This window comes from Bison bison, unplaced genomic scaffold, assembly GCF_000754665.1.
Source record: "Bison bison bison isolate TAMUID 2011002044 unplaced genomic scaffold, Bison_UMD1.0 scf7180017864464, whole genome shotgun sequence".
Lineage (NCBI taxonomy): Eukaryota > Metazoa > Chordata > Mammalia > Artiodactyla > Bovidae > Bison > Bison bison.
This window is the reverse complement of record NW_011495025.1, coordinates 4,347,347-4,367,424: the sequence shown is the minus strand read 5'-3', so window position 1 is coordinate 4,367,424 and position 20,078 is coordinate 4,347,347. Positions and strand designations below refer to the sequence as shown.

General features: G+C 37.4%; 1 protein-coding gene across 2 annotated transcripts in view; it reads left to right on the top strand.

Moving 5' to 3' along the window:
* Positions 1–20,078, top strand: part of MMRN1 (multimerin 1) — a 93,979-nt gene that overhangs the window by 65,458 nt on the left and 8,443 nt on the right. For both annotated transcript variants that reach the window (XM_010860148.1, XM_010860147.1), the window contains exon 7: positions 4,996–6,981. In XM_010860148.1, the coding sequence (XP_010858450.1) occupies positions 4,996–6,981 (1,986 nt within the window). The remainder of the gene's footprint in view (positions 1–4,995; positions 6,982–20,078) is intronic.

Sequence of the window (20,078 nt, the reverse complement as noted above, 5' to 3'; positions counted from 1 at the left end):
GTTTTTATTATGTTCGGTATGTTCCTCCTATGCCTGCTTTCTGGAGGGTTTATATCATAAATGGATGTTGAATTTTGTCAAAGGCTTTCTCTGCATCTATTGAGAAAGTACTATGGTTTTTATCTTTCAATTTGTTAATGTGGTGTATCACGTTGATTGATTTGTGAATATTGAAGAATCCTTGCATCCCTGGGATAAAGCCCACCTGGTCATGATGTATGATCTTTTTAATATGTTGTTGGATTCTGTTTGCTAGACTTTTGTTAAGGAGTTTTGCATCTATGTTCATCAGTGATATTGGCCTATAGTTTTCTTTTTTTGTGTGGCAGCTTTGTCAGGTTTTGGTATTAGGGTGATGGTGGCCTCATAGAATGAGTTTGGAAGTTTACCTTCCTCTGCAATTTTCTGGAAGAGTTTGAGTAGAATAGATGTTAGCTCTTCTCTAAATTTTTGGTAGAACTCAGCTGTGAAGCCGCCTGGACCTGGGCTTCTGTTTGCTGGAAGATTTCTGATTACAGTTTCAATTTCTGTGCTTGTAATGGGTCTGTTAAGATTTTCTATTTATTCCTAGTTCAATTTTGGAAAGTTGTACTTTTCTAAGAATTTGTCCATTTCTTCCAAGTTGTCCATTTTATTTGCATATAGTTGCGAATAATAGTCGCTTATGTTCCTTCGTATTTCTGTGTTGTCTGTTGTGATCTCTCTATTTTCATTTCTAATTTTGTTGATTTGATTTTTCTCCCTTTGTTTCTTGATGAATCTGGCTAATGGTTTGTCAGTTTTATTTATCCTCTCAAAGAACCAGCTTTTGGTTTTGAAGTTTGCTTTAAAAATAGGGTCTGTCTTTCTTTCTTTTTTTTTTTTTTGCAAGGTAATAGTAGGTTATAAAAATGAAAATTAAAGGAGTAATGGGGACTTAAAAGTAACAAAAAATAAAATAAAATATATTTTTTTAATTTAAAAAATGATAATATAAGACTTTCTCTGGAGCTGTTGTGGACATTGTGGGGTCAGTTCATTTTCAGATAGTTCCTTGGTCTGGCTTGTACTTCTCATGGTTTATAGGCCCTACCTATGTAGTCGGTGCTAACTATAGGGTTTTAATCAGTTGCACCTGTCACTTCCAAAGCGGTTCCCTCTGTTTATTTTAGCTTCTTCTGTTTGCTAGTCTCTTCAGTGTCTAATTTCCACCCTGACACAAGGGGCGTGGTGATGGTCACTTTTTTTTAGGCTCGCTTGTTCAGTCGTGCTTTGGGGAGGGAGGAACACTGCAAACAAATATCACTGGCATGTGTTCACAGTGATTCAGCCACACTGGGTTTGCCCCCGCTCACGGCGTGTGTGCTTTCCCAGTCTACACTGCTTAGGCTCTAGGTTGCTCTGCTGGGAACTATCTGATGTGGGCCCTGGTTTGCATGCACTTCCCAGGTCTAAGCCGCTCAGGTTCAGGTTCTCGGGTACTCCACAAAGACACAGACTTGGTTGGGCCTGCATTTTGCGCCCATCCCAGGTCTGAGCAGCTCAGGTGACCAGGTTCTTGGGGTGCGTAGTCGCCCCCAGTTGAAGGCTGTGACTTATCCCCTCCCCCATCCTAGCCACTCAGTTTTCTGGGTGTACAACGGGCGCGCCTTCTCAGGTGTGCCATGTATCTCTTCTGGGAAGCTGATCTCTGGCTGTGACGCTCCTGGCGGATGTTGACCGTCCAGAATCCCAAGAAGTCTTGGTTAGCAACGAAGTTTGTTTGCAGTTTGGTATAGGATGCCTCTCTGGGGCCGTGATTGCCCCCTTCAGGTTCTGGCTGCGCTCGCCTGCCTGTCCCCGGCGGGGGATGGGCCGGTCCCAGCCTGCTAGCTCTGCTCAGTCCTTTGTTCTGCAAACGTGCCTGGCGGTGGTTAGGGCTTTTTGCTGGATCATGGGATAGCTATCCCACAGTCTGGGTTGCTATCTCAAGCTAGTTCCCTCAGATTGCCCTCAGGGCATTCAGGACCAGTCCTTATCCTAAGCAATGCCGCCCACTCCTCCCTGTTCCTCCCCAGCTTGCTAGTGGGGGATGCAAGCATATGGGCTGTTGCACCGGTGGGAGTTGCTGTTAGGCACATAATCTGTGGGTTTTAATTAAGTATTTATTTTTCCTTCCGGTTATTTTGCCCTCTGAGATTCCAAGGCTCGCCACAGACCCCCCGGAGAGATTGTTTTCTGGCGTTTGGAAACTTCTCTCTTTTTAAAGCCTCCCTTCCTGGGACGGATCTCCATCCCTACCTCTTTTGGCTTTCTTTTTATCTTTTATATTTTGTCCTACCTCCTTTCGAAGACAATGGGCTGCTTTTCTGGGTGCCTGATGTCCTCTGCCAGCATTCAGAAGTTGTTCTGTGGAATTTGTTCAGCGCTCAAATGTTCTTTCAATGAATTTGTGGGGGAGAAAGTGGTCTCCCCGTCCTATTCCTCCACCATCTTAGGACCACTGCCCCTACCTTGTCAATCTTGAAAAACATTTTAAAGCCAAAATTGTTAGATTATAAATTTCAGAGAAGTCTGATTCCTAACCTTAATTATTTTATTGTGTTTCATCTAGTTGTTGCCATGAAAATTAAAGATGATTTTAACTAACAGGAAATGACTAAATGATTCTATATAAAGTGCCATAAAAATATCATTTCTATTAAGTGGTGCCTTACACTCAGCGAAGCTACCGTATTCTGTTTTAAATGTCATAAATCTCATTGGCCAAATTTCATTTTCTATGTAGCATCTAGAATATACTCAATGAAGATTTGTTGTATAAATGAGTGGTGTGTCAAATGCTAAGTAAAATTTAAAAAATAAAAATACTTAAAAATCTTTCTTGGTATAATTGTTCATTTTAGTAAATGCAAAAGCTAGACTGTGTCAGTATAATTTATCTTAACTGCAGCTATTTAATCTTTTCTAATAAACTTAGCTTTTCTTTAGTATTTTGGTGCTGTGTGTCACTGATTACTATTTCATACTTCACATGCTTTTTTTTTTCTATTACATACAAGTTGATTTTCACTTACTTACAGTTTTTAGACTATGTTTATTTCAGTGTCCAATGGGTTTAGAAGTGTAAATTTTGTGCTCTAGAAATCCTAAAGCCTAAAAGATCTATTAACAACATTCATCTTTAGTGTTTAGGATTTCTAAGGAAATATTTATCCATTCACAGCTTTGTCTTTGTACCACATTAATTACCAAGTATCAAGATGCTCAAGCAATACATCATTCCATTTGATATAATTGTTCTTTCACAATATGTTTTATGTAAGCCTCTCAAGCAACTTACTTTTTTAAACTTGCTTACAAAATAGAGACATGTAAAGACTATATGTTTTTATTTGCTAATTATTTTTCTTGAATAGTCCTCATAGTAGCCATAACTTGTTTCACAATACTCCATAGTTCAGACCTTCAATTTAAAATACTTTGTAATATGTTGCCTGTATTTTGCATTATAAATGTTGGCTACTTGTTGGATTTGAATGGACATATCTTCCATTTATATCTGTTTCATTGCCACATACTATAAATATGCCTCAAATATGTTTTAGTTTTCCCACTTTCTGTTTTTGTATGTAACTGGTTTGTCTGTTTTTACATTTTAAAAATATTTATTTCCTGTTTTAAATGATTCTGAATAGTTCAAGAGTTTTTTCCTCTTTTCCCTTTTTTTTAATGCTGCTTTTTGAATGTCCATAATTCTGGCTTGTGATCAATCTGTTCTTTCTAAAAGGGAAGTATTAATATGTACTTTATTAATGGCAAGTTAATAAACTCTCCCCTTTTTGTTAAGCATTAATGTAATGATATTGTAAATTAACTATACTTCAATAAAAAATTAAGTACAGAATTATCAAACTAAAATTAAATAAATAAAATCACCTAAAAAAGAATTAACATCATGTTATGATAGGTCATGTATATCTTAAATTTCTGTCTTTATTTGACTTAGTTTTGTGGTTCCCCAAACATCTCATTATTTTTATTTCATTGTTATTATGAACTATTGTTGAATTTTGTGATTATTACTTCTTACTACTCCTCATTTGGGAACCTCATGAAATTTCTTTCTGCAGTCAACATATTAAGTTTTAGAAGCACAAAATACAAGCTCTGAAACCTAATTACAGTTGACCCTTTATCAACATAGGTTTGAATCTCCTGGGCCCACTTACATAAACATAAGCAAACTTTTTTCAGTAGTACATACTACAATGCCTCACAATCCACAGTCAGTTGGTTGAATCTAAGGATGTGGAACTGTGGATTCGGAGATTTGTTGTTTAGTTGCTCAGTCATGTCCAACTCCTTTATGACCCATGGACTGTAGCACACCAGGATTTCCCAGCTAAGAATACTGGAGTGAATTGCCATTCCCTTTTCCAGGGGGTCTTCCTGACCTAGGGATCAAACCATGTTTCCTGCTTTGGCAGGCAGGTCCTTTACCACTGAGCCACCATGGATTCAGAAGAACCTTGGATATAATGGAGGGCCACTACAGATAATATGTGGAGTTCTGGCTGTGCAGAGGGCTGGTGCCCCAATCCCTGCTTTGTCCAAGGGTCAACTGTACTAGAAAGCTAATAAACAGTCACGAGCTAACACCAGGTACTAAGGCAGAAAGCCCCAAACCATTTATTTTCATATAAAACTAAGGCTAGAATCATTGCATACAAGGGTCTGTTCACTGAAGTCCATCGTATTTCCTTCATGTCTTTTTGTCCAAAGAAACTTAATTCTACAGTTCTAGTGTGTACTACCTGCAACTGATTTTTCCCCCCTCAGACTTACCAATTAAGAAGTGATCATCTTGTAGGAATGCCAGTAATTTTTTAAAATTTCATAAGCAAATGTAGTCAAGAAATATTTTTATTTCATGTCATTAATGTTTAGTCACAAACTTTTATCTTTTTAGAGATATAAAAGTTTACACAGTTAAAATCTATGTCATTTACTGTTGTTTCTTATTTCTTTCTCCAGGCCTAAAGTCCAAAAGCATTAATGATCTGGTAAAAGAAATAGTAAGAGAACAATATAAGATTTTTCAAAATGACATAGAAGAGACCGTAGCGCAGCTCTTCAAGACTGTATCAACTGTCTCCAAGGAACTTGAAAATGTCAGACAAATAATTCAACAAGTTAATGAATCTGTAATTTCAGTAGCAGTCCAGCAAAAGTCTGTTTTAATGCAAGAAAATAGGCCTACTTCAATTGATATACTGGACCTGAAAGATCACATTGTAAATATAAGACAAGAAATGACCCTTATGTGTGAGAAGCCTGTTAAAGAACTAGAAGCAAAGCAGACTCGTTTAGAAGATGCTCTAGAACAGGAGCGCTCCAGTAGAATTCTGTATTATGAATCCCTCAACAAGACCCTTTCTAAAATGAAGGAAGTGCAAGAGCATCTTTTATCAACTGAACAAGTATCAAATCAGAAGACTGTTCCAATTCCTGTATCAGTTAGCAATAACTTCACTGAATACTTATCTACTCTACATCAGAATATAAAGAAACAAGGTTTGATGTTGTTGCAGATATCTGATGATTTGCATGCCCAAGACAGCAAGATAAACAATCTCACCCTTGCTTTGGAGATGGAGAAAGAATCTGTCAGGGAGGAATGTGAAGACATGTTATCCAAGTACAGAAATGGTTTTAAAGTTCAAATTAAGGACACAGAAGAGAATTTACAAGTTTTAAACCAAACATTGATTGAGTTTCTCTTTCCAATGGACAATAAAATGGACAAAATGAATGAGCAACTAAATGATTTGACTTATGATATGGAGATTCTTCAACCCTTGCTTGAGCAGGGAGCATCCTTGAGAGAGACAATGACTTACGAACAACCAAAGGAAGTAGTAGCTACAAAGAAAAAAGTGGAAAGTCTGACTAGTGCTGTTAACAGTCTTAACGTACTTACCAAAGAACTTACAAGAAGATACAACTTACTTAGAAATGAAGTACAGAGTCGTGGGGATGCCTTAGAGAGACGTATTGATGAACATGCCTTAGAAATGGAAGATGGTCTAAATAAGACAATAACTATTGTAAATGATGCCATTGATTTCATTCAAGACAACTATGTATTAAAAGAAACTTTAAATATAATAAAGTATAATCCTGAGATCCATCATAAATGTACCCAAAATATGGACACTATATTGACATTTATTTCTCAATTCCAACATTTGAATGACTCTATTCAGATTTTGGTCAATGACAGTCAGAGATATAACTTTGTTCTGCAAGTTGCCAAGGCCCTTGCATATATTCCTAAAGATGAAAAACTAAGGCCATCCAACTTTCAAAAGATTTCCAAAATGTTCAATGAAACCAGTTCCCAAGTGATAAAATTCCAGCAAAATATAAGTCATCTGGAGGAAAAAATACTCTCAGCCACAAAAATTTCCAAAAATTTTGAAACTCGGTTGCAAGGCATTGAGTCTAAAGTGACCAAGATGCTCACACCTTACTATGTTTCACTAAAAAAAGACAGTGCAGCTACAAATGAGAGCAACCAGGCTCTACAACTGCAGGTATTAAATTCCAGATTTAAAGCACTGGAAGCAAAATCCATCCATCTTTCTATTAATTTATCTTTAATTAACAAGACTCTCTATGAAGTAGTAACAACATGTCATGATGCTTCTAGAAGTATATCAGAACTGAATGCTACCATACCCAAGAGGATAAAAGATTCCCTACCAAATATACAACTTCTTCAGACAAGTCTGACAGAATATGTGGAATCAGTAATTGAAATAAAAACTCAAATTGCCCTATCTAACTTAACTTGGTATATAAATCAATCATTGTCCAGTAGTCTTGCAAATATTGTCAAGTCACAGAAGCAGATAAAAGCATCACTGAAGAAACCAAATACTCTTAAAACAACAGTGAACCTGACAACTGTCCAGATAGGTCGGGCCCAAAGAAACACAGACAACATTCTACTTCCTGGTAAGCTATTACCAAAAAAATAACTTTTAATCATTTTCCTATTTAAGTTTATTTAGTAGATATGCATGGTTTAGCAAGATCATAATCTTTGGCACTTAACTGAGCTTGGATAAATAGTTAAGTAATTCAAAGATCTCTGATACATTATTTGAATCTTATTTCATCCTGTGTAAAGCAGTTATCAATACAAAACAAATGCTTATAGTGTAAATACTTGTTCTATATGTCTTAACTTTTTTTCTGACAGGCCCCCAATAAAAAGATCAAGCTTGCCCTTGTAGAACATTTTCTTGCATAGGTAATTAAAGGAATTTATTAGACAATGAGCTCCTTGATGAATAAGACTAGATTGTGTTCTGTTCATTTTGGTGTTATGTGGCAAAATGTTTGGTGTGTCATAGGAACTCAGTGTATATCTGTTGAATGACTGGCCCAGTGAATGTACAGTGAGCAGGGATTCAGTTTGGGCTGATGATAGAAGGCCTTGAATGACAAGCTAAGTATCTTAGTCCCTTTGGGCTGCTTTAACAAAATTCCACAGACTGGGTAAATTATAAACAACAGAAATTTACTTCTCAACATTGTAGAGGCTGGGGAAACTAAAATTAAAGTGCCAGCATAGTAACAATCTGGTGAGGGCCCTTTTCCTTGTTCACTTGGTTCTGGTAATCACTAGCTGTATCCTCACATGGGAGAAGGGGTGAGGGAGCCTGTGATGTCTCTTTGATAAGAACACTAATCCCATTCATGAGGGCACAACCCTCATCTCCATAGCACCTCCAAAGGTCCCACCTCCTATCATCAACAGTGGGGGTTATATTTCAACCTATAAATTTTGGGAGACACATTCCAGGCAGGTAGACATGATTTTGTAAAGAGTGGTCTTTGGATATTTCGAGCAGAGGGTTGGGGTATGGTGAGAACTGTGTCTCAGGAGCATGAAGCCAGCAGTTGTGTGTAGCATGAAATTAGAGTAGGACATTATTGGCAAAATCGTAAGAACCAGATCTTGGGAAGAGGTAGCAGAATCAGAGGAGATGGATATGAATAATGTAAAAGTAATATTCAGTTCAGTTCAGTTCAGTCGCTCAGTCGTGTCCGACTCTTTGTGACCCCATGAACCGCAGCATGCCAGGCCTCCCTGTCCATCACCAACTCCTGGAGTTCACTCAAACTCATGTCCATCGAGTCGGTGATGCCATCCAGCCATTTCATCCTCTGTCATCCCTTTCTCCTCCTGCCCCCAATCCCTCCCAGCATCAGAGTCTTTTCCAATGAGTTAACTCTTCGCATGAGGTGGACAAAGTACTGCAGTTTCAGCTTTAGCATCATTCCTTCCAAAGAACACCCAGGACTGATCTCCTTTAGAATGGACTGGTTGGATCTCCTTGCAGTCCAAGGGACTTTCAAGAGTCTTCTCCAACACCACAGTTCAAAGGCATCAATTCTTCTGCACTCAGTTTTCTTCACAGTCCAACTCTCACATCCATACATGACCACAGGAAAAACCATAGCCTTGACTAGACGGACCTTTGTTGGCAAGTAATGTCTCTGCTTTTCAATATGCTATCTACGTTGGTCATAACTTTCCTTCCAAGAAGTAAGCGTCTTTTAATTTCATGGCTGCAATCACCATCTGCAGTGATTTTGGAGCCCAGAAAAATAAAGTCTGACACTGTTTCCCCATCTATTTCCCATGAAGTGATGGGAAGATGCCATGATCTTAGTTTTCTGAATGTTGAGCTTTAGGCCAACTTTTTCACTCTCCTCTTTTACTTTCCTCTAGAGGCTTTTGAGTTCCTCTTCACTTTCTGCCATAAGGGTGGTGTCATCTGCATATCTGAGGTTATTGATATTTCTCTCAGCAATCTTGATTCCAGCTTGTGTTTCTTCCAGCCCAGCATTTCTCATGATGTACTCTGCATATAAGTTAAATAAGCAGAGTGACAATATACAGCCTTGACATATTCCTTTTCCTATTTGGAACCAGTCTGTTGTTCCATGTCCAGTTCTAACTGTTGCTTCCTGACCTGCATATATGTTTCTCAAGAGGTAGATCAGGTGGTCTGGTATTCCCATCTCTTGAAGAATTTTCCACAGTTTATTGTGATCCACACAGTCAAAGGCTTTGGCATAGTCAATAATGCAGAAATAGATGTTTTTCTGGAACTCTCTTGCTTTTCCATCATCCAGCGGATATTGGCAATTTGATCTCTGGTTCCTCTGCCTTTTCTAAAATCAGCTTGAACATCTGGAAGTTCATGGTTCACGTATTGCTGAAGCCTGGCTTGGAAAATTTTGAGCATTATTTACTAGCGTGTAAGATGAGTGCAATTGTGCAGTAGTTTCAACATTCTTTGGCATTGCCTTTCTTTGGGATTGAAATGAAAACTGACCTTTTCCAGTCCTGTGGCCACTGCTGAGTTTTCCAAATTTGCTGGCATATTGAGTGCAGCACTTTCACAGCATCATCTTTCAGGATTTGAAATAGCTCAACTGGAATTCCATAACCTCCACTAGCTTTGTTCATAGTGATGCTTTCTAAGGCCCACTTGACTTCACATTCCAGGATGTCTGGCTCTAGGTGAGTGATCACACCATCGTGATTATCTGGGTCATGAAGATCTTTTTTGTACAGTAGTTTTGTGTATTCTTGCCATCTCTTCTTAATATCTTCTGCTTCTGTTAGGTCCATACCATTTCTGTCCTTTATCAAGCTCATCTTTGCATGAAATGTTCCCTTGGTATCTCTAATTTTCTTGAAGAGATCTCTAGTCTTTCCCATTCTGCTGTTTTCCTCTATTTCTTTGCATTGATTGCTGAGGAAGGCTTTCTTATCTCTTCTTGCTATTCTTTGGAACTCTGCATTCAGATGCTTATATCTTTCCTTTTCTCCTTTGCTTTTCGCTTCTCTTCTTTTCACAGCTATTTGTAAGGCCTTCCCAGGCAGCCATTTTGCTCTTTTGCATTTCTTTTCCATGGGGATGGTCTTGATCCCTGTCTCCTGTAGAATGTCACGAACCTCTGTCCATAGTTCATCAGGCACTCTTTCAATCAGATCTAGTCCCTTAAATCTATTTCTCACTTCCACTGTATAATCATAAGGAATTGATTTAGGTCATACCTGAATGGTCTAGTGGTTTTCCCTACTTTCTTCAATTTAAGTCTGAATTTGCCAATAAGGAGTTTATGATCTGAGCCACAGTCAGCTCCTGGTCTTGTTTTTGTTGACTGTATAGAGCTTCCCCATCTTTGGCTGCAAACAATATAATCAATCTGATTTTGGTGTTGACCATCTGGTGATGTCCATGTGTAGAGTCTCCTGTTGTGTTGTTGGAAGAGGGTGTTTGCTATGACCAGTGCATTCTCTTGGCAAAATTCTATTAGCCTTTGCCCTACTTCATTCCATATTCCAAGGCCAAATTTGCCTGTTACTCCAGGTGTTTCTTGACTTCCTACTTTTGCATTGCAGTCCCCTATAATGAAAAGGACATCTTTTTTGGGTGTTAGTTCTAAAAGGTCTTCTAGGTCTTCATAGAGCCATTCAACTTCAGCTTCTTCAGCATTACTGGTTGGGTTATAGACTTGGATTACTGTGATATTGAATAGTTTGCCTTGGAAACGAACAGAGATCATTCTGTCGTTTTTGAGATTGCATCCAAGTACTGCATTTCGGACTCTTTTGTTGACCATGATGGCTACTCCATTTCTTCTAAGGAATTCCTGCTCACAGTAGTAGATATAATGGTCATCTGAGTTAAATTCACCCATTCCAGTCCATTTTAGTTCGCTGATTCCTAAAATGTTGACGTTCACTCTTGCCATCTCCTGTTTGACCACTTCCAATTTGCCTTGATTCATGGACCTGACATTCCAGATTCCTATGCAATATTCCTCTTTACAGCATCGGACCTTGCTTCTATCACCAGTCACATCCACAGCTGGGTATTGTTTTTGCTTTGGCTCCATCCCTTCATTCTTTCTGGAGTTATTTCTCCACTGATCTCCAGTAGCATATTGGGCACCTATTGACCTGGGGAGTTCCTCTTTCAGTATCCTATCATTTTGCCTTTCATACTGTTCATGGGGTTCTCAAGGCAAGAATACTGAAGTGGTTTGCCATTCCCTTCTCCAATGGACCACATTCTGTCAGACCTCTCCACCATGACCCGCCCGTCTTCCGTGGCCCCAAAGGTCATGACTTCGTTTCATTGAGTTAGACCAGGCTGTGGTCCATGTGATTAGATTGACTAGTTTTCTGTGATTATGGTTTCAGTGTGTCTGCCCTCTGATGCCCTCTCTCAACACCTACCATCTTACTTGGGTTTCTCTTACCTTGGACGTGGGGTATCTCTTCAAGGCTGCTGCTGCTCCTTATCTTGGATGAGGGGTATGTCCTCACCACCGTCCCTCCTGACCTTGAACGTGGAGTGGCTCCTCTCAGCCCTCCTGCGAAGCGCAGCCACCGCTCCTCGGACGTGGTGTAGCTCCCTGCCACCACCCCTGGCCTTGGGCGGGGCTTAGCTCCTCTCTGCCGCTCCTGCGTTGTTGCAGCCTGGCACTCTCGGCCGCAGCCCCTGACCTCGGACGTGGGGTAGCTCCTATTGGCCGCCCCTCTTAGTCTCGGACTTGGGGTAGCTCCTCTCGGCAGAAACGAAAACATAGTGGGAAAATTAATGGTCTAAGGAACAACAACACATGATTCCAGTCCTAGTTGTTTCAGTATGTCTGTGTAGCCTTGAGTAAGTTCACCTCTCTGCATCTCAATTCTTCCATTCATGTGATGGAATTGCAATAGGTATTTTGCTGAGCTTATTAGCAGAAATATCTAGTCCCAGACTGTATCTGTTGCAGACTGGATCATTGTAAAAAAAATAAAAATAAAAATATGTGAGCCATTCACAGCCTGAATGCATGGCACTTGGGAAGGGGAGAAAAGTAAAATATTCTGTGGTTTTACACTTGGGAAATGAGAAGCTAGAAGTACCATTGACAAATATTATAAACACCAGAGGAGAAGCATACATTTGAGAGGAAAGAGGAATTTATTGTAGTGCATATAAACTACTTAATAGTCTCTCTGTATGAAAGAAGTGTTTTACTGAGATGTTTGGCATATGAGTAACATTAAATGATCTTTTCACAATGAAAAGAATACTATTCCTAAAAGAAATGGCAGTGTACCTCTCATACGAGTCTGCTGTTTAATTATACACTCTTTTGGATGAATTTTGTATTTTACTGTTTTTTAATTACAAAAGGGTAATCATTATCCTAGAATAATATGTTTTATCTCTGAATGTTCTGATAATATTAAAAATCACAGAATAATACAGAGTTGAAATATCTCTTCACTATTTAAACTATTGTGTTTATTTATGTATGACTCCTTTCAAATTAATCTGACTCAGGAAAACTAATCTTACCCTATGGGATCACAGAACAATTATTTAGGCTTTACGTATTTCCAAGAAAAGGCAGTGTTTCAATACAAGATGTTCTCATAATAATAATTTTAGGAAAAATGAGTTGTTCTTCCTCCATATTATTTTAATCCTTGGTCTTTCCTCTGTGGACACTGCGAATGAGTTTGTTAAGCTCCATAGGATGTGTGATCATACACCAGGTAAGCCATGTCTTTTCCCCCCTTAAATCAAAAAAATACCCGTATCTATACAGCAACAATAAATTTAAATAGCTTCAAAATTCAATAGAAAATTAAAAAACTAACAAAGTTTCATATTCTTTCATTGTAAAGAATACATGCTAGGAGCTTATAAAAATTGCATTGAGTATTTATATACCAGTATATTAATGGGCTAATAATTAACTTAGTATTGATTCTTTTTTTACTGATGCCTTTATATAATTGCTTCTGGTTTCTTTATTTACTGTAAGTAGAATTTTTATAGACCTAAAATTAATAATTAAAGTTCTTTATTTTATCTTTGTAAAGATAACCCATAATGATGTCAGGGCAATGAAGATTTATTGGCCTAATTTCATATGTGGGGTAGATATTCACTTTATGCAGGAGCAGCAACATAATATGTGGGGCCCTTTCAAGTGAATGCATAGATACACATGTTCATTAAGCCAGCTCTGCTTCTATGAGCCATGAGACTAGTGGCATTCATTGGACAGCTGAGCAGGTAAAGTATATGTAAGGTAATAAAACCAGTGGATTCAGGCTAAATTCTCCTATAAGAATAAACCAATTGCAAAATATACTACTTTCTTTGATACAAGCTGTCAGGCACACTGAAACACTGCTTAAATTTGACTGTGTTTCTTTGACCTTTGCTATGATATGGTAAATATAGTCCAGCCACATTATTCCCTTACCTAATGCCAGAAGGTAATTTATCATCATTTTAAAACTTTCACAATATTATTCAGATAATAACCACTATCATTTGCAGAATAAATACAATTTTCAGGAATAAAAACCACATAAACATACTTTTTTAAATTTAATTTTTTTAATGAAGCATAGTTGATTTATAATATATTTTTAGTTTCAGGTGTACAACACAGCATTCAGTTAGACACACATATACTCTTCTTTATATTCTTTTTTAGATTTTATATGTTCTTCTTTAGATTCTTTCCCCTTATGGTTATTATAAAATATGGCAGTAGGTCCTTACTGTTTATCTATTTTATATATAGTAGTGTATGTATGTTAATTGAAACCTCATTTACCCCTCCTCCCTACCTTTTTCCCCTTTAGTAACCATAAATGTTTTCTATGTCTGTGAGTCTTTTTCTGTTTAATCTTAATAACTGATAACCTCCTTTGAAGCCTAGTAATAGAAATACTACAATGATGTAATATTGGATACTATTTAATAACACTTACTACATCCCAGGCTCTATTCAAACTATTCTACATATGTTCCTTCATTTGATATTTGTGAGGTAGCTATCATTATTCTTATTTTGAAGATGAGTAAACTAACCCTCTGCCTAAGGTCATGCCTTGTAAGTGAGAGAGCCTGACTCCTGGTCTGTTGGACACAGGCCTCAGCTGAACCACGGTACTCAAGTAGACTCTGAAGTGTGTTCACCTGCCTTTCTCTTCCTTCTGCTTGTGTTTGATGCATCATACCTGCTTCAGAGTCTGGCCATATCTGAATATTCCATATGACCAGCGTTGATACTCCCAGGGAGTTTGATTTCTTGAGAATCCAAATACTGTCACTTATTTCTGCTTCTGATCAGAGAGAGGTAAGTGGGTGTTTTTCAGTGTAGCTTTTCCATGATAATGGCCAGTGGGCAGTTGTAATTGAAAGTTGCCATTGGTTATTCACAAGATCTTCTTGGTGCTGATGCAATGGCAGGTAAAATTCAGAGTCCTCTTCCCCTCACTTCCTTCTGAGCCATTTCCACATTCAGTTATGCTAACTATGATTCCTCCTAGGCCAATGCTGATAAACTGTTCTGGTTGAATCCCTACATATTTGATTTGTTTCTAAACAATAGTCCAATAGACATCAAGAGGATTTTATTTCACTTTGAAGATTTGTTTGTACAATTGGCAGACTTGTCCCTACAGAAAGAGTTTGGCTGCTTGCCTTCCAAGAGAAGCTGAATCCTGTAGTAACAATGTCAGCAGCATGGCTGAGGCTGTGTCCTCCGCTCGTGAGACCACTGGCTTTCTACTTTAACTATTTCCCCTGTATTTACCAGGTATATTTAACTCTCCTTAATAAACCTCTTATTCATCATGATCACTTTAGTTACTCTTTTTAAGAAAGATTTTGTAAAAGGTTTGGTAGTATATGATATACAACTTTTAAAATGATCATTGCTGTGAATATAAGCAGTTTAAAAGAGAAAAATAAGAAACTAGTGAACATTTAACTGTTATATCACTTTAAAATCACTTATAAATTTTGTGACACAACATAGAGGCAGTTGTGGATGACTAAGAAGCACTGAATTGCCTAGCAAGACTTATTTGTAATAAGTCTTTTTTCCTAAAACTTAGTTTCCTCATTTATAAAATTAGAATAACATATCTACTTTACAAAGTTTATTTTAAGGATCAAAGAAATCTACTGGAACACAGTGAATTATTAACATGGTTATGACTATATGATAAAATTTTCTCAGCTATATTCAATGTTTATATTTTATTTTCTTTAATATTTTCACTTAATATTTTATATGTAATTATTTCCATGTATCAACATAATTTAAATGCTCATGGTATTCCATTGTTCTACTTTTAATTTATAAGTCTCACTGTTTTAAACTCAACATGTTTATAAATGAACTTATGCTTATCACATAACAATAAGTCAAAAAGAACAAGATTAAAAATGTAAAGGCTTAAATGTATAAAAATGCTTGTGCATTTCAAGCACTAAAAGATATCTGCAGAAGTTTTAATGAGTTTTCTCCATGGTATTTCAGCTCTTGATATGCTTTTCCATGTTATAAAAAGTAATCATTCTCACATATGCCTCAGGATAAGTTGACTTCTATACAAAATAGTGAATATAAGCTAATTATTTTGAAGGATTGCTGCTTGAATTTAGTTTACAATGTGTTTCATAACATATACAAAATGTCACACAAGTTTGCCAATATGCTGGAAGCACTATGGTACTCAGAAAATAGCTACACACATAGCTAAGTTTTATTATAGTGAAATGATGCATGATATAATCAGCAAGGGAAAAGGACCCAGGCAGAATCTGGAGAAATCCAGCATAGGCTTTCTTAGGCTCTCTCCCTCCTATAAGGGGGTCCCACTTCTGTGTGGGATCTTTTGTTTTCCAGTCACCAAAACATGCAGTAACATGCAATTATTCTGCCCAGAGAAGTCCACCAGGTATCCAACTCCTAAGGTTTTTACTGGGGCTTGTCTTAGTCAGCTTACACTGCTATACTGCTATGACAAGTACCATAGGTAAGGTGGCTTATAATCAATAGAACTTGACCTCTCACAGTTTTGAGATCAGGCTGGCATGGTCAGTTTCTGATGAAAGCCCTCTTCTGGACTGCAGACTCAACTTCTTTTCTTCTCACATGACAGAAAGGGAAGGAGGGAGAGAGCTTTCTGGGGTCCCTTTTAAAAGGGCACTAATCCTACTCATGAAGGCTCCACCCTAAATACCTAAATGCCTCCACAGGCCCCATCTCCTAATACCATCCCTTTGGGAGTTAGAAATTCCTCATATGAGTTTGTAGGGGACACAGACTTTCATCTTAAACAGGGCTGGTCACGTAGGCACCCTCTGCTGAGCACATATCAAAACTCTAAAAGGAAAGCAGAAGTTCAGCCTAAAACATATCATTTGTACAATGAGTCAGGGCACTATGAAGACACTTTTTAATTAGAGAAGCCAAGTTCCCAGATATGGATCAAGGGCAAATCCTTGAAAGTCAGCATTTCTAAAGGTAGCAGTCTCAGGCCTGCTATATAAACTCTTTTCTGCTCATGATCTTAAAGATATTCTCCATGCCAGAGTTGGTTAGCAAGCCTATCTTCTGCGGATAGCATCCCCAGTTTGTGTCAATAAAGCAGGGTTGAAGAGAATATTAAATGAAGTAGTTTTTGTTCATTGTTCCCAAGAAGAAGAAAAGAATCCCCTAGCTTTTCAGAGGATTCCCCTGTGTATGGAAGGATGACAGTTGAAGAGAAGATGCTGGCAAAATTGACAATTCTTTCCTGCCTCATGTCTTGCAATAAAGTGACCATGGGATCTAAAGTAACAGTCAGAATGCTATGTGCTTGACATTCTCATCTGAGCCAAAATTTATAACACATGCATCTGACGATAAAAAATAAATGGGACAGGATACCAGGATTCATTTACATAGTCACTACATATGCTAAGATTAGTCTCCTAACAAGAAGCACAGGAGCTATTTATCAACAACAAATTATTTCTTTGACACCAAAGATTTTACACCAGATCTAATTATTAACTGCCCTGTGATTAAATACAATGAATGGATGTCTTTCCACTGGTGCTAACAACACTATAAATTCAAAACTGCACCTGACACTGTAGTATTATTTTGTGTTGTACTCATTGTCAAACACGAGGAATAATCTGTTGGGATTATTAAGTCACAAATTGTGAGCATGTTGCACAGCTGTCTGAGTGGACATGATTCTCGCATCTTAACAAAAAATTGCAACATAAAAAAATAGTTAAGCCATATGTTAACTGCACAAAAAATTTGAAAAACACACCCCAAAAGTTTATAATTGCCAGTTTTACTATGCACAGCTTCAAAGTGGATCTGAAAAGAAATAATAAGTATTTTCTCAGTATTATTTCTCAGAAATAATAAGTATTAATATTTTCTCATGGTCCCAGAGTGACTAGTTGGGATGTTTAATAATAAACACTATTTGGTTTTAAATAATAGGAAATATTTTAAGAGAAATAATAAGTATTTTATTATAAATTTAATTTGAATTATTCAAACGTACTTATTTTGAACATCACTGTTTCAGGGGAAATATAACATGGCATTTTGTTTTGTTGATATAATTGGTTAATGTAAACTCAAGTATCTTCACCTCTCAAACTAATTACCCCAAAATTTATTATACAGTGTTTGGAGAACTAAAGAAGTCAGTGAAAGAAAATTATTGAGTCTCATTTTGCCAGTCATGTAGAAATTAAAATACACATCTACCTTTTACAAAAAAGGATATCATTTTTATAATCAACAGTCCCTTAAGAACTCTTTTCTAGACTTTATAATCTTAAACAAGTGTTAAATTTAAAAATTTTCAGGGATATTTATAATAGATTCAAGAGATATCTGCACAAATATTAAGTGCCAATAAAATCAGGTACTTTTATAGATGTTTGGGATACATACATTTTTTTAAATTCCTATTTTTTGGAGCTTACACTCTACCAGGGATAGAGAAAGATAAGTAAAAATGTAAATTATACAGTCTGGTAAAAGGTGATAAATGTTATGCATAAAATAAAAAGTAAAGGAAGGTAGAGAATCAGAGTACTGTGGGATGTGCTGAATGTGAATAGGGAGCCAAGTGTAGTATTAGTAAATAAAATCATGGGATAGGGCTCGATTTCTGGAAAAATAGTAAACCCTGCAGGCAATGGGAATATAAAGAAAACTGTAATTTTGTTGTAACACAAGTTGACAGTGGAAGATGTACCTATAGAGTAATGTGGTATTTCGTTGTTATGTTTAAAAATTTTTTCCATGTGCTTCTGAACACCATGTTGATATAGCTGTTTTGAACATGAAAGAAGAGAGACATGTCACAGCATATGCTAAGCACTAAATGAGGGTTATAGGAGTTTATTATCATAAGAGTTTAGTGTCTATTAAGAACTGAATGTTTGGGCAAATCTCATGAAAGAGGTAATTTTAGGCTGAGCATTCATTAAATCAACCATTTATACCCTGTGTGGAGTATCATATGTTTAAATTCATTCTGTTAGTAACAATGAAAGATTTTTGAGCAAGAGTGTAAGATAATCAATAACCTCAGATATGCAGATGACACCACCTTATGGCAGAAAGTGAAAAGGAACTAAAGAGCCTCTTGATGAAAGTGAAAGAGGAGAGTGAAAAAGATGGCTTAAAATTCAGCATTCAAAAAATGAAGATCAAGGCATCGGGTTACATCACTTCATGGCAAATAGATGGGGAAACAATGGAAACAGTGACAGACTTTGTTTTCTTGAGCTCCAAAATCACTGCAGATGGTGACAGCAGCCATGAAATTAAAAGACACTTGCTCCTTGGAAGAAAAGCTATGGTCAACCCAGACATATTAAAAAGCAGAGACATTACTTTGCCGTCAAAGGTCCATCTACTCAAAGCTATGGTTTTTCCAGTAGTCATGTATAGATGTGAGAGTTGGATCATAAAGAAAGCTGAGTGCTGAAGAATTGATGCCTTTGAACTGTGGTGTTGGAGAAGACTCTTGAGCATTCCTTTGGACTGCAAGGAGATCAGCCCTGAATATTCATTAGAAGGACTGATGCTGAAGCTGAAGCTCCAATATTTTGGCCACCTGATGCAAAGAACAGGTGAAAAAGACCCTTTTAATTGGAAGAGACCCTGATGCTGGGAAAGATTGAAGGTAGGGGGAAAAGGGGATGACAGAGGATGAGATGGTTGAATGGCATCACCAGCTCAATTGACTTGAGTTTGAGCAAGCTTCAGGAGTTAGTGATGGACAGGGAAGTCTGGAATGCTGCAGTTCACGGGGTCACAAAGAGTTGGACATGACTGAGCAACTGAACTGACTGATAGCATCATCATGTGTGTGCATGATTAAGATCTATTCTAAGTTCTTCCACAGATCAGTCACAAAATTACAACTATCCTGACTTGAATATATTAAGACCTCAATAGGTGATAGAGAAAGGAACAAAATGAAAACTGGGAATGTTAGTTAAATGTGAATATGTATTTAGCAGAAAACAACCAATTGGAAACACAAGAACTTAGAATAAAAATAACACCAACATTTAAATAAAGTATCAGTGATAAGAAGTCAGTCATTCCATTAATGGAAATAGAAAGGTTAAGAAGGAAGTACAGATGCACATGGGAAGAGAAGTTTAGTCTGTGATACCTTAGTTTAAAGCTCTCTATCCCTGTGTGCATGTGTGTGTGAGCTTCTGCATGCCCAGCCACTCAGTCATGTCCGGTTCTTTGTGACCCCATGGACTGCCCCTTGCCAGGCTCTTCTGTCCATGAAATTTTCCGGGAAAGAATACTGGAGTTGGTTGCCACACCCTCCTCCAGGGGATCTTCCCAATTGGGTTGGGAAGATCACCTGCATTGGTAGGCGAATTCTTTACCACTGAGCCACCTCTATCTCTATGGAAATGTCCAAAAGTCAATGAGTAATGTAGGTCTGGAACCAGAAGAGGGTTTTTAGGTAAAAATTGGAAATTATTGCACTGAGGTGATAGTTGAGGCCACAGAATTAAATTGGGTAGTTAGAAAAAAAGTAGAGAACTGAAAATAGAAACATGGGAGAGAGAAAAAGGTGTAATCAGAACCAGAAAAGTACATGAGCCTCTGAATCAAAGTCTTTAAGAAAAAAAGAAAAGATTAAAAAAAGACATAAT